The 16,787-nt window shown below is 34.7% G+C and overlaps 1 protein-coding gene across 1 annotated transcript; it reads right to left on the bottom strand.

Annotated features, from left to right (window-relative positions):
* Positions 1-5,027: 5,027 nt before the first annotated feature.
* On the bottom strand, positions 5,028-16,271 carry LOC121856742 (cysteine--tRNA ligase, cytoplasmic-like; the record flags this gene model as incomplete). The annotated part of the gene is given in 4 exon segments (XM_042352433.1): positions 5,028-6,326; positions 6,508-6,691; positions 7,133-7,231; positions 16,163-16,271. Coding segments are annotated over 4 exon segments (712 nt in total), but the record flags the coding sequence as incomplete, so codon positions are not given.
* Positions 16,272-16,787: the final 516 nt, after the last annotated feature.

Here is a 16,787-nt window from a genome sequence, read left to right on the forward strand (position 1 = left end):
TTTCTCAGGGCAATTTAAAGCAAAAGCATACTGCAAATGCATATATGCTTCCTAGCTTAAGGCATATTGCTAAATTTTTGGAACAGCTAGAATAAAATCTAAGTGATCCCAGTTAAACTGCATCACAAAAATTATCTTAAAAGCAGCTGTAGTTGGCTGGTCTCCTCCTAATGGGAAGGAAGACTTTTTCAAAATGTGCACCCCAACCTGTGGATTTTCTCCTTACTTTGATATCCGTTATGTATAATATTGCAGTTTTCTTTTTATGGTATAGTGAAGTATGGTAAATATTATGTAATTTACAGTGGTACCTATACAGCTCCTCCCCGACCTACAACCACCCACACTTACGACCTGCCTCAGTCATACCAAAATTTTGTCAAATTACGTATTTTCGAGCTCCAACGTCAGTACACAGAAAAATTTTCGTTTGTAATTCACTTAAATATGGCTGGCAACCTTAAAAGTGAGAGTTTTGTGGTGCCGAGAAGAAAAGAGACACCCATTTTAGATTTTCTATGTATTTTTTCAGCATTTTCGACTTACGACCTGGATTTTGGTTCCTAACCCCGTCGTAAGTCGGGGAGGAGCTATACTGTACTCCTCTATATGACAATCATGTTTCAAAGCACTCTTCCTGTAATTCGGTTTTCATTTTTTAATATACACGGTATAAAAAAAATTTACACTTTCTGTACACTATATAAATTTATATGACTGACATTGTACTGTTCTTTAAGTGATTTCTGATGTGAGTATCTTCTTGTGGAAATAAGTTATTAAATGAGATCATATGTTGAAATGAATAGAGGAGAGGGGATATTCCCAGGTGGAGTTGGTTAGGTTACCAGATTAAATGTTTCATTCTTCCAACACTGATATCTTGTAGAGTATCTCATTTTTCTACTCATTACTCTCATTAGAATTCTGGCCACTTATCTTCCTTTCAACAACCTCATACATTGGTTTCCATGTTGAATATCCAATTTTCTGTGGTCATCCATGCAAGTGGTGTACAGTCAGTTCTGCTATAACACGATAGTTGTGTTCTTGTAAAATATCGTGTTATAGAAAATCGCGTAATAGAAATAACAGGGCTTATGGAGAAAATAGGGTTAGGTGCAGATTACTACTCGAAATCGAAAAAAAATTAGTAGTTAGCCTAACACAAAGGATAGCACAGTCTAAATAAATGTTACATTCATATCTAATAATGAAATCATACAGTAAATGTAACACTTTACCTTGAAAAAATATGAATATATCTTGATGGGGGAGAAGGGTGATTTTGAGGTTGATAACATTGAGCTTCTCTTCAAGTGTTATATCCTTTCTTTTACGATCATCACCGGGAATTCGATCACCAGAACGCTTCTTGGAGATATTCTTCTTTACCATATTTACAGTTAATACCACAAAATTGTTGAAATAGTAAGCAAAAATCACGTTACAGCAAACAAGAGTTTGCGTTATACAAATATCGTTCCTCTATTCATAAATCGCGTTAGAGCAAATTCGCGTTATCAAAACACGCGTTATAGCAGAACTCACTGTACAGTGGTTATTGCTGCTGTCATGGCACACTCAGAGATTTGGAATACAGTACTGTACTGCATTTCATCATATATTTTGAGAAAAGAAAACAAAACTGCTTTTATTGCAGTTCTAAAAAGTTATAACTTCCAACTTGAGAGAAAATATGTTACTGTACTGTACTCACATTATATACAGTTCTGAAAAGGTAGATCAATTTGAGAAACGACTGCTGAAAGGCTCTACTGTATATGGAAAGGACTGATGTATGGGTCAGAAGCATGCACACTTTCAGCAGACACCAGAAAGAGGTTGGAGGCCTTTGAAATGTGGTGTTATAGGTAAATGCTACGAATAGGCCTCACTGACAGGAAAACAAATGTACTAATAAGATTAGCAAAAACTTCAAGAGAAATACTTGAATGTACAGAAAAATAAAAATAACTACAGATACTTTGGTCATATAATTAGGGATGAGAGGATAATAACAATAATATTAATGGGCAAAGTTGAGGGTAGGAGGGCCAGGGGAAGGCAGAGACTGAGATGGATGAATGAAATAAAAAAAATGGATCCCCAGAGAGATAAAACCTTGAAGGATTGGTAGAAATAGCTGAAGAACATTTAGAGTGCAGGACTGGACGCCAACCCTTAGATGCGAGGATGGTACTCCGATTGATTGATTTAGTAGAAAGTACAATTTGTGTTTTAGTTAGAAAATTTCATGAGCTAAACAACAGGGTACTGATGTGATTTGGGTCCTTAAAAATTGGAAAAGGATAAAGATGTCACTTCAGTACATATATAAAATATTTTAAGATTTATGAAAATGTGTAACAGACAAAACAAGAAAATATTGTGCCAGGAAAATAAAACTGAAATTAAATGTATTTTCAACAAAAGGTAATTGTATATTATTATGTTAATTTGTCTATAAGTATTTTATTAAGATCTTTGTGAGTTTCTCAGTTAAACTCTGGAAACAAAACCTGGATGGATTGATGGAAGATATACTTGCATACAAATCTCCCGCCACCCATTTGTTGAGCAAGGGATAAGTTAAGTGGTCAACAGGAAAAGGATGCTCTGATTGTAGTGTAAAACACATTGACTATGGGTAAGGTATGGTACATTGAACATTTGATTATCAGAATACTCACAGATGTCAGTAAAGTAGAAAATTTACTAAAGAAATTTACTTTGCTCTAATACCTTTGAAAATATGTGCCAAACATTAAATGCCAAGAATAACTTTAGCAGACAGTAAAATGTTGAAAATAAAAGGGATTCTATTCATACCTGAGAATTGCTGCCCTTTAATTAATCATTCACAACCTACTGTACTTTATGGCATATAATTCTACCTAACCCAACTCCAGAATTAAAAATGTTTTTGTGTACTTAACACATTATCATTAGTTTTAATTAATTAAAAAATAATCAATGTAAATATAAAAGCTCGATTTATAACAACTGTACTGATGATGATCACCTGAGGCGAGTAACGTCAGTATTGCAGACACCCAACTCATCAACGGTAGCTAAGCAGTAACCATTTCTGAACTCTTACAAGCATTACAATCAATGAATGACATACCTGCAACGTATATTTTTAAATCTACAAATACCTGATACAAATGAAGATTTACATATATAGTAACTTTCTTCACAGATTTGCATGTTAACATAGCTGGCAGGATTGTAGCCAGGTTAGACTTGTCACTATAACCACCAGGCTACTGGTGTTATAGTTGTTTTTCATCTCATATTTTCAGGTAGATATATGTAACTTACTTTATTTTTACTCAGTTACATGCACACATCATCCAACATATACAGTGGTCCCTCAGTTAACGAACACAATTTGTTCCACAGTCGTTCATTAACCGAATCTATTATTTCAATGGGATATTGGGTAATTGGTTCCAACTCACAGAAAAAGTATACATACAAAGTACTGTATACCGGTAATAGAATTAACAAAACATTAAATATAAACTAAATACAGTACAGTATACTGTAAAATAATAAATAAAAAACAATAGAATACAGTATTTTAACTTACTTTGAGGTGTGTATGTCATATTCCCGGCAGCTTTGTTTTCATATCAAACAGCTGATTGTAGAGGTAGTCGATGATGACATGCCATATTCTTTACAGAGTGCATTGGTTCTAATGCCTTCTTCATGTTTCATAATAATTTCTGCACTGTACTGTATATTATCTATGTGAACTAAATTTCAGAATGACCAATAATTTTAATGTAAAAATGCAAAAATATTCAAGAGACCAACAAACTGGATGTTCAATCCACTGTAAACAAAGTTAAACTGAGAAGCATTGTTGGTCAAATCAATCAGCTGATGGGCATACAAAATCTGTTCCCTGTACTGTATATATTATTAATATGTTAACTAAATTTCAGAATGACCAATAATTTTAAGATAAAAAATGCAGAAATATTCAAGAGACCAACTTTCTTGATATTTACTTCACTGGAAACGAATGTAAACATAGAACCAATTACTGTATTGGTGGACTAGCCGATCAGCTGATGAGTACTGTACAACAAATCGTGTTTGTCGTAAGGATTTCGTTAATCGAAGTTTTGTTCGTTAATCGAACTGCAAATCCTTATGGAAGCTAATTCGTTAACCGAAATTTCGTTGATAAAATCGTTTGTTAACCGAGGGACCACTGTATATCATGAAAAAAAAGTAAAAGAAGTAAAAGTCCTACGGGCAAACGTGTAAAGGGAATATACATTTCTTTACATAGGAGTTAGCTGGCTAGTTCAGTAGGGGGGAAGGGGGAGAGGGAGAATCAACAGAGGTGGTGTCTGCATTGCTATGGTGAGCCAGGGACTATATGCATATAGCGACTGTGTTAAACTTTCATTGGCTTTTATTTATTGGTTTGGGAATATTGTACAGTATTTTTTTTTAACTTATTTATTGGTATTATTTTTATTCATTCCTCACATTTACTGGTACTGTATATATTATTTTAAAAAAACTATGGCTACAGGAGGAAAATAATGTACCCACAAAAGTATGCCGTAAAATATGATATACCAAGTTGGAAAATTAAATTCTGAATGAAATAACAAGCAAAACCATAAATATTTAATAATTTTGATGTGCATGAAGATACAGTACAGTACTTTTAAATAAAGAAATTTCAATAAAAGAGAGAACTAAGTCAATTTCAACCCTATATAAAACTGTGAAGGTCAAGGGGGGATATTACATATACCATCGACCTCCTTCCTCCATTGTAGCCATCTCTAGTTGTGGTGGCCATCAGGTAAAGCAATTTTGACAGTGGTCCCTCGGTTAACGAACGGTCCAATTAATGAAATATCAGTTAACGATTTAGCTCCCATAAGGATTTTCAGTTCGATTAACGAACAAAACTTTGATTAACGAAAGCCTTACGAGAAACACGTTTTGCTGTGCGCACCAGCTGATCGGCTAGTCCGCCAATACAGTAATCGGTTCTTTGTTTACATTCGTTTCCAGTGGAGTAAATATCAAAAAGGTTGTGCTCTTTAATATTTTTGCATTTTTTATATTAAAATTATTAGTCATTCTAAAATTTAGTTAACATATTGATAACATATGAAGTACAGGGAATTAGTTTTTGTGCGCCCATCAGCCGCTTGACTCACCCGCCAAAGCTTCTCTGTTTAACTTTCTTTACAGTGGAGGAAACATCGAGTTTGTTGGACTCCTGAATAATTTTACATTTTTACATTAAAATAATTGGTCATTCTGAAATTTAGTTAACATATTGATAATATATAGATCAGTGCAGTGTTGATTTAAATAAAATAATCTTTAATTACAGCTAGTGAACTTAAAATATTATTGGTGAAATTACTGCATAAGTATGGGTAAGAAAGATGATTCCCCTCAGTGTTCCTCTCCAAAAAGGAGAGAGGATTTTCATGTTAGAGAATCTGTCAGTCCAGAGGTTCCCGACATTATTATGGAAGGTGACTCGCCTTCCAAGAAGCATTAAAATGCTTCTCTTCTCCCTTCTCCTCCACCCCCACTTCCTTCTCTTCTCCTCCTCCACCCCCCACTTTTAATTCTCATCTTCATCAACCAGCAAAATTCTACATACACACCTCAAAGTAAGTGTACAGTACTGTATTGTACTGCATTTTGTTTATACTTTGTATGTACTTTTCTGTGAGTTGGAACCAATTACCCAATATCCCATTGAAATAATAGATTCGGTTAACAAAATTTTTGGTTAATGAACGACTCTGTGGAACCAATTGTGTTCGTTAACCGAGGGGCCACTGTATTTCACTTTTTATCAAATTAAGAGAAATTAATTCAAATTAGACAAAACAAAATCTATACATAAATTAAGATCTTCAACGACTGCAACAAAATCATCACTCGTATGGTCTTAGTTCCATGGGCTACAGTACTTCACACACAAAGCACAATGACACTACACTATGATTGTTGCTGCTGAGCTTGCCATTTTTCAAACTTTTTCTTCTGTGCCTCCATTAGCTTGGTCAACTTCTTCACTTGACTCTTTGTTATCTCCTTCCCTTCCTTGTCATGTGTTGGAAGACCATTACTGTCCCACTGAGAGTAGTCAGGAGTACGGAACATATCCTTGGGATCTTTTGGTGCTTCTGTCGGTTGCTTGGCCACTTGTTCTGCTTTCTTTTTAACCTTTTCTTGTCTCCTAGCTTCCTCCTGATCTTTTTTGGCCTGTATTTCCTGCATCAATTCTGCTGCATCAACCAATTTAATGCTTGGGGTTCCTGAAACAACAGTTAAGACATTGAAGCCAAAATTCCAATTATGGACTAAACTTTCACAGAATTTTTATTACAATACATAGTTATATAGAAAAATAATCACTTTATTTTTTAATGTTCTATGTAAACAATTTCTTTTAAAAATTTCAAAATATAAATTAACTCTTGTATCTAAGTTACTGACCTCCTTCTCTATCTTCTAATCTGACACCAAGGGGTGGCAAAAGGTCATCCCTAATACTGTCACACAGACCCAGCAGCTGCCCCTGAAGATCTTTAATATCCTTTTCTTTATCACGGGACCACTGCCGCAGCTGCTCTCGGATGCTGGCTACAACTTCTGCTACAGCAACCAGCTTCTCTGAATCCTGAGGAAACATAGGCAAGATTAATCAATACTTGTATACAAATTATGTTCATTACTGCAGTGAATAATGTGAATTTTGTCCATCTTTACAATAGAAGTAACACATATTGTAGACTTCACTGAAAACAATTATTTTCATGCATGAGAGACTTAGTGCAGGAGAAGGAAGTGCAACATTTATTATATACAGTATATGTTCACACAACTTTAAAAAATAAATAGAATCAATATTTCAAAATATGAAACTTGGACTACAAAAATTACAGAACACAAGTAGTAAATCTAAACAGTGTTCAAAGTCATCGCAATATATTGTAAGAAAGAGAGGAAATGAAACTTATGACTGCAACCAAAGAAGCCATAGAACTGTATGCATAAAAAATATGAGAAAAATTTAATGCAAAACATATATGCATAAAGAGAGAGAAGCCTATCATCTCACCTGGCCTCCAGACACAGCTCTATCACCAACTGGGACTCCAAACATACTCATTAACTTGCCTATGTAGTTGTTGATATTTAGCAACAGCTGTGAATTTACCTGGGTAATGAGAAGAGAATTAGAAATAATATATATGAAGAGAAAGTAATTGGAACATTTTCCAATTTTAATTTATCTATATCAAAACTAAAATTTCATTATACTGTACAAAAACAAATGGTATTTGGAAATTATTCCTAATATGTTTTTGCCTTAACCTCTAAGATGATGCCTATAATAACTAAGATGACAGAATCAGATACAAAAATATATTTTGTGAAAAATAAGGTTCAGTTCTCCAATGACAAGAAATCCCCCAAAGCATGAAGTCGGTTCACAAAAAATAAAACCTTCCTAACTACTGTGATGATAAATAGTACACAACTACTGTAACTACTACGGAACACAGTGAAAACATTAATAAAATATTATCAAGATAAAAACATGCAGCTAAAACCATTAGGAAAAGCTAAATCAAAGTTTAAAACAAACGCAATTTGCATAGATGCTGGCTGAGTGGCCTCAACATTTGCCATAGCAAGGCAGCCCAGCTGGGTTGCTGCCTCTGCTGACACTGCTCCTCCCTCTTGCTTTAACACAAAAATATTTCAATTTCCTTTGTTTCCGACCTTATGATAATTATTTTTTACCTTTTTTTGCACATTATGTATGTAGGATTGTGTGTGCATGTAACCGAGTACAAAAAGTGAAAAAAGTTAAGTTTATCTAGCCAAAATTATGAGCTGAATAATAAGCATAACATAACTTCCCTCTCAGCCTACTAACTTAGGTAGCTCACCAAGAAATTTTCATTCCCTTTAGTTTGACCTTTTGATAATTGTTTTTATTTTTTTTTTCTCTTTCTGTATGTAAGATTGTGTGTGCAAGTAACTGGGAATTTTTTTTTTATATATATACACAGTCATGCGCCGGTTAACGTCCAACCGAACGTCCGATCGCGCATACGTCCGTGACGCCTGCTGGGCCACCACTCCACGACCCCCTGACAGAGACACGATGATCCTCCCCATACTGGTCAGATATTATGTGCTAAAGGAATATGCTTCCTTGATTAGGCTTTTTTTAAACATTTGCCTCCTGGTGTAATGTTAACCTACATCTATTGAGGATAAAATCTTTCACCTATAAATTGACAATAACACATTTGCTGTAATCAGACATATCTAGTTGCCTCAACAATTGCAACCCTAGTTGCAATTGGGGTTGCAATTTCAAATTCTGTGGCATTACTAAGTATACAGTAATACCCCGCTTTACACGGTTTCTATACATTTATGTGGTACCCTGTCAGAACTGGAATTCCCACTTTACGCGGTGCATCTACTCATATACGCGGGTGAAGTATAATTTTTTTATTTAGCTCATAAAATTCAAACAAATTACCTGGCCAGAATATAATTTACATTGCTGGAATTCTTACAATTTGATGATCATTTTGAATATAAGCATCATAGATTTTGCATTAGACATACAAATTTTAGATCTAATGCAAGTATTTTGTTTACTCAGAGGAAATATGTTATCTTTTGTGCAAAATATATGACATGTATATTCAAAATATTCCTGGTCTTGCAAGGAATCCAGCAGTGTCAATTACCGTATATACTCGTCTATAGTTCGAGTTTTTAAGACCAAATTTTTAGGCAAAAAATTGGGGGTCATCCTATACATGCATAATTGTTTTGTTAGGTTGAACCCGTGCATGATGGGAAGGGCGAGGAGCAACTTTTAGCTTCAGACATGAAAAATATTTACCATTTACTGCCAGTAAACAATGGAAATGTAAAATATGTACCAATTAGTAATGAAAAGTTGTGCAGTTCCTTCAGCAAATGCTCACCAACTTACAATAGGCTAAATTACCTTACAACGTGCTTTCAGTAGTCTATGTTGAAGTTCTTAGCACAGGCTAACTTATCATATCATATACGGTATCACAGTTCTCATTGATCTACAAAAAATACCGGTAATAAAAACCTTTTCGATATTTCACACTTAATATAATACCCGGTAATCTACTTCAACCTCCTATTGTTTACAACGACGCATGACGCACCACCAGCTGTAGCGTCAGCTAGACGGTACAGGTGTTTTTTCGAATCGTTTTCAGTTAAAAAACTGTTACATCACATGTATATTTTACCTTAACTGTGCCTGAACGAATATATTCTCGGAAATAAATAGTAGTTTTGCTGAAACGTGATGTATTTTAATGTAAAATAGGATAAATACATGACGAAAATAAAAGATTTTACCTAACCTTCCGATGTTCAAGAGGTTACTCGTTTTTTTAATAGTTTTTGGTTAAAATATTGTTATACAGTATTACAATGATATTCTATTCATACTGTGCTTGATATAATACATTCACGGAAATGTAATATTTTTGCTGAAATGACGTACGTATTACAGTGGAAAGTGGGATAAAATCGTGACGAAAACAATGACTTTCGCTTTCTTTCGTTCAAAAGATGTTACCGTAATCGCTTTTCGAATGGTTTTCAGTTAAAAACTGTTGTATTACAATAATATGCTATCCTAATTGACTTGAATAAATACTACGATACCATATTTCTGAATATTTTCATTAAAATCCATCAAAATCATTTTCCTTGTCATCGTCTGCAGCACCAAACAGCTTCTCCCAGTCCTCTCCTTGAACAGGGCTAGAGAGTACGTGTTTTTTTAATCGTTTTCAGTTAAAAAACTATTACATCACAAGTATATTTTACCTAAACTGCGCCTGAATGAATATATTCTCGGAAATAAATAATAGTTTTGCTGAAATGTGATGTATTTCAATGTAAAATAGGATAAAATACATGACGAAAACAAAAGACTTTACCTAAGCTTCCGATGTTCTTGAGATGTTACTCGTTTTTTTAATAGTTTTCGGTTAAAATTCTGTTATATTACAATGATATTCTATTCATACTGTGCTTGAAATACAGTATTACCCCGCCTAACGCGGTTTCACTTTACGCGTTTTATCATATACGCGGTGCCTCGCCAGAGCTGAACTTTCACTTAACACGGATTTTTTCCACATATACGCGGTGAGTGTCCGGCTCGAGACGCTATTTTTAGATTTGCCCCACCCGCCACCCTGCCTGACTGCCTGTTTTAGCTCATAAAGTTCATACAAATTACCCGGCCAGAATATAATTTACATTGCTGGAATTCTTATAATTTGGTGATCATTTTGAATATAAACATCATATATTTTGCATTAGACATACAAATTTTAGATAAAAATTTTTCTCAGAGTAACTATGTTATCTTTTGTGCAAAATATATGACATTTATATTCAAAATATTCCTGGTCTTATAAGGAATCCAGCAATGTCAATTATATTATCCTAACTTTAGTTTGAGGTATTATTTATTAAAATTTAGTGGTTATCCCACACATCTCCTTGGGACGGTTGGTGGGGGGTGGGGGGGAGGGAGGGACCGACCGACCATCTGTTACCCGTGAAGAATTATTATTTTTTTTATTAACTGAAGATATTTGTTTTAGCTCATAAAATTCATACAAATTACCCGGTCTGAATATAATTTACATTGCTGGAATTCTTATAATTTGATGATCATTTTGAATATAAACATCATATTTTTGCATTAGACATACAAATTTTAGATAAAAATTTTTCTCAAATTAACTATGTTATCTTTTGTGCAAAATATATGACATTTATATTCAAAATATTCCTGGTCTTACAAGGAATCCAGCAATGTCAATTATATTATCCTAACTTTAATCTGAGGTATTATTTAATACTAAATGTTAAAAACCCTGGAAGGGAGGATTGGTGGGGGGTGGGGGGGAGGGTTGGGACTGACCGCGCGGTTGGAAGAGGGGGGGAGGCAAGGTGGGGTACTTTGATTGACAGATAGTGTCGTGAAGATTATTTTTTTTTTTATTAACTGAAGATATTTGTTTTAGCTCATAAAATTCATACAAATTACCCGGTCAGAATATAATTTACATTGCTGGAATTCTTATAATTTGGTGATCATTTTGAATATAAACATCATATATTTTGCATTAAACATACAAATTTTAGATAAAAATTTTTCTCTAGGTAACTATGTTATCTTTTGTGCAAAATATATGACATTTATATTCAAAATATTCCTGGTCTTACAAGGAATCCAGCAATGTCAATTGTATTATCCTAACTTTAGTTTGAGGTATTATTTATTAAAATTTAGTGGTTTTCCCCCAAAAATTTCTCTGAGAGGGAAGAGCCGGCAGTGTAGTGTGAGAGAGGGAGGGAGTTGAGTCCATTATTTGAATGGACATTAACTTGGCGACTGTATTTCTCTATTTCTCTTAAGTATTAATTGTGTGCATGTACCATCATAAAATTAAGATGTTATTTTTACTACAACATAGGTATGTGCCTTCAAAAAGTGGAGTTTGGGGGTCGGGCCGGTTTCTATTGGAATTAATCCCATATGTTCTGTTGTTCACTTAACGCGGGACCCTCTGGGTTCAATTGACCGCGTTAAGTGGGGTACACCTGTAATACATTCACGGAAATGTAATATTTTTGCTGAAATTAGGTACGTATTACAGTGGAAAGTGGGATAAAATCGTGACGAAAACAATGACTTTCGCTTTCTTTCGTTCAAAAGATGTTACCGTAATCGCTTTTCGAATGGTTTAGTTAAAAAACTGTTGTACTGCATTACAATAATATTCCCTCCTAATTGACTTGAATAAATACTTGAATGGAAATATACAATATTTTTGTTGAAACTACCCGCGTTTCAGTGTAAAGTGTCGTAATAATAAATGGTAAACAATTTGCCTTCGGCACTCGTGTTTCATGCACGGCTAGCCTCAGTTTATAGGACGTAGAGCGTTTTTACTGAAGGTTTCGTTGTTCCATTACCCTCAAAAACGTGGGTCGAACTATAAACGAGGAATATCATAAATTAACGATTTCTTGGTCAAAAAATCAGGGTCGACCTATAAACAAGGGGGGTTATAGACGAGTATATACGGTATATTATCCTAACTTTAGTCTGAGGTATTATTTGTTACTAAAAATGTAAATATACTGTTATAACCCAAACATTTCTCTGGTAGGGAGGGAAGGTGGAGGTAAGGGGTAGGGAGGGAGGAAGGGGCCCAGGGAGCAGATGGGAAGAGGGGGTATTTTGATTGACAGATAGTATTTAGGTAAGTATATTTAGTTTATTTACCGGGTATTGAAGATATTTGTTTTAGCTCATAAAATTCATACAAATTACCCGGCCAGAATATAATTTACATTGCTGGAATTCTTACAATTTGATGATCATTTTGAATATAAACATCATAGATTTTGCAATGGACATACAAATTTTAGATCTACTTTAAGTATTTTGTTTACTGTGAGCAAATTTGTTATCTTTTGTGCAAAATATATGACGTGTATATTCAAAATATTCCTGGTCTTGCAAGGAATCCAGCAATGTGAACTATATTATCCGAACTTTAGTCTGAGGTATCATTTATTACTAAAAAGGTAAATATTCTGTTTACTCCCAAACATTTCTCTGGTAGGGAGGGGAGGTGGGGGATGGTGGGGGAGGGAGGGACCCACCGACCCAGCTGGCATGGTGGGAAGAGGGGGGGAGGCAAGGTGGGGTATTTTGATTGACAGATAGTGTCGTGAAGAATATTTTTTTTTTATTAACTGAAGATATTTGTTTTAGCTCATAAAATTCATACAAATTACCTGGCCAGAATATAATTTACATTGCTGGAATTCTTACAATTTGATGATCATTTTGAATATAAACATCATAGATTTTGCAATGGACATACAAATTTTAGATCTACTTTAAGTATTTTGTTTACTGTGAGCAAATTTGTTATCTTTTGTGCAAAATATATGACGTGTATATTCAAAATATTCCTGGTCTTGCAAGGAATCCAGCAATGTGAACTATATTATCCGAACTTTAGTCTGAGGTATCATTTATTACTAAAAAGGTAAATATTCTGTTTACTCCCAAACATTTCTCTGGTAGGGAGGGGAGGTGGGGGATGGTGGGGGAGGGAGGGACCCACCGACCCAGCTGGCATGGTGGGAAGAGGGGGGGAGGCAAGGTGGGGTATTTTGATTGACAGATAGTGTCGTGAAGAATATTTTTTTTTTATTAACTGAAGATATTTGTTTTAGCTCATAAAATTCATACAAATTACCTGGCCAGAATATAATTTACATTGCTGGAATTCTTACAATTTGATGATCATTTTGAATATAAACATCACAGATTTTGCATTAGACATACAAATTTTAGATCTAATGTAAGTATTTTGTTTACTCTGAGTAAATATGTTATCTTTTGTGCAAAATATATGACATTTATATTCAAAATATTCCTGGTCTTGCAAGGAATCCAGCAATGTCAATTATATTATCCTAACTTTAGTTTGAGGTATTATTTATTACTATACCTTAAAATCTAGTGGTTTTCCCCCAAAAATTTCTCAGAGAGGGAAGAGCCAGCGAGTGTGAGAAGAGGGGGAGGGAGTCGAGTCCATTATTTGAATGGACATTAACTTGGCGGCTTTATTTCTCTTAAATATTAATTGTGTGGTGTACCATCATAAAATTAAGATGTTATTTTTACTAGAACATAGGTACTGTGTCGGGAAAAAGTGGAGTTTGGGGGTCGGCCCGGTCTCTATTTCAATTAATCCCATATGTTATGTTGTTTACTTTACGTGTTTCTCGCATTTCTCTCGCTATACGCAGGTCTCACTGTAGTGAAGCCTCTGGTGCACTCTAAGATTAAGAGAGAAAACGGAGGACTCAGGCGTCCTGATGTGAGAGAAAACGGACTCGTATGATGGGGACCAAATAAAAAAAAGCATAGCTACATGTTTTGTGGACTATAGTATTAAGCGTACCCTTTTCATCACTGTAATAAACCTAGCCATGCCTATGTGTGTTTATGATATTTACCATAACATTATATATATATTTAGTGGGTATAAATAGTCGTACAATGGGAAACTTGGGGTTGGGTCTTGGGTGCCTGGAACCAATTAGAATAAATCCCATAGGTTCTGTACTTTCGTTATCGGCGGCGTCCCAATTAGGCGCGATAACCAAGGGATGAATGTACTGTACTGAATATACTTGTGACACTGGCCAGTTGCTTCTGGTATTATGGTACAGGGGTACCAAGTGACAGCACTAGGATCCCACTTCCTCTATCAAGGAATAAACAATTAAAATTTAAATTGAAAAAAAAAAAAAAAACAAAAAAAAAAAACCAATCAAATAATGGGACCTAACGAACCTAAATGGCCCTAGAGCGGGGACAGTCACGTATGCATCGCGTATTCTTATAGATTGTGCGGCCAGGCGAACGTTATCTAGTGAATTTAGTCAATATTGTACAGTAACAATGGACCTAAGTGGAAACCTGTATCGTACATGTACTAAATGATTATGGTACTAAAATTGTAATGTCTATTGCAAATATAGCTTGTTTATACAGGTATTCAAATAAATTACTATCTTACAAGAATCCCTCCAATGTAAGTTATATTCACCCAGGTCGTTTGGGTGGCAAATTATGAGAAGAGCTGAGTCACTCTTAAGTAATGATAAATAAACACGCAGGCAGGCCTTCAGCGCCACCTGTCAAATCTTATCTCAAATAAATAAACAAACAAACAAACGCCAGACATTCTGTCACCCCCCCCGCCGTCTTCCCACCACCCTTGTGTTCAAGATGAAACATTGGTGATTTCTTTGTTTATTTTATATAATATCTCAAGACTAAAGTTAGGATAATATAATAAACAATTTCCATCTTTTCAGCTACTGTTCTGATGAACTATCATTATCTTCCTTGTAATAATTATATAAATAAATTGCATAGATGTATTTTCACCAAGGTTGTTCAATATTTTCTTGGATAGGGTAGTAAGAGGTGAATGCAAAATACAGTAGATGGAGGGAGGTGCAGGTTTGATTGACAAAGACAGAGGGTGAAATTGAGGGATAAGTCAGCTGCTGTTTGTAGTCACCCAAATAACTATCTGAACTTGGGGGGGGGGGGGCCTTCAATGAATTTCAGAATGAACACTGGTAGGGTTGTCAAAATCCTTCGTCTATTGTGTCATATTTTCCCAACACAATTTTGTAAAGATAGTTTTTTGAGTAACTGTACATGGTGTCTTTAACCCATTGGCTGCAGGAGGTTACCCTAAGCTGAATAAAATTGTCTGGCAATAGTCAGACTAAAATGGCAAGCGCGTGAAATGCAGCAAAAGGGTTAAAGGAGAGAGGTGTTAAACTCAGAATATGGAAATCATAACACTTCAACAAAGATGCCAAAAATAATTATACCCCTGTAACACTGCAGGAATGAGCCAGTTTCATATTTATGAAGAGAGCTAGACACTACACACCAATCTTTGGCAAAAATCTGTTGTCCACCAAGATCGTCAAAGAACCATTAAATATTTAAAGCAGAACATAAGATCTCAATTTAACAAGATCACCAAAGACACGCTTATGAGAGTTAAGGCATTGTATTCATGTAGAATCAACATGTGTTCTTAGGAAGATGGTGAAATATTAGACTCCTTGTACATAACCCTGCTCTGGTTAGTGATACCGAAGGTGAAGTTATACGATTTTGAAAGAGAATGTGGTATGTCGAAGTTAATAATGAAAGTGAAAAAAACTAGTGATGAACTACTTTACATACATTCACAGAAAATTACCTATACCTACAGTTTACTTTAATACTTAAACTTTGGAAATAAAATGCTATGAATCACTTCCATTTAAAACATTTATCAAAATAATAAGGAAGATGGTAAACTTTATAAAACATTTTACTATCAATAAATTAAACCATTAATCTAATTACCTATATGTATGTCTATCAGCCTATTATATCTTCAATAACTTCTTCAGTAAACAGCTATGAGATATTTTACTTTACCTTAACATTGTTGTTCATGTACTTGTTGGCTTCTGTAATGAGGTCCCGTATATGATCCAGTGCTGTTCTTGTGTCGATGTTGTCGCACAGAGCTTTATGGACACTAACTCTGAATGAAACACAAAACAAAAACATTGTTATGAAATTCCTATCACAGTTTGGTGAAGCATTTACACTCCTAATCAATTCCATGTATTTGAGAAAAGTGATACAAGTACACCACCGATTTTCCGGTACCCTTGGTTCCAAAGCCTTGCCTGATTATCCGTTTTGCCGGACCAACCGAGGTCAGGTAATAATAATTCAACAATACACCTCTGAGCCACTAATTATACTCCTCCTGTGTCTCTAAAGCACCATGGACTGCTAGAAACTTAAACTAAACAAATACTAAATGTAAATTAAATGTGAAAAAGCCATAATTTTAAGCAACATTACTGTACACAATTTGTACTCAAATGCACTACACTAAACTAAAAAGTTTTATCTCGTGCAAACTATGTGATGTTTATACTCAAATTAATCACTCTCTTACAAGGATTCCACCAATGCACTTTATAGTCAGCTACATTTTATAAGATAAAAACTTTAAGCCTAAAACTATCTTCACCCTGGCTGAGAGGGG

This window comes from Homarus americanus, unplaced genomic scaffold (genome assembly GCF_018991925.1).
Source record: "Homarus americanus isolate GMGI-L3 unplaced genomic scaffold, GMGI_Hamer_2.0 scaffold10135, whole genome shotgun sequence".
NCBI lineage: Eukaryota > Metazoa > Arthropoda > Malacostraca > Decapoda > Nephropidae > Homarus > Homarus americanus.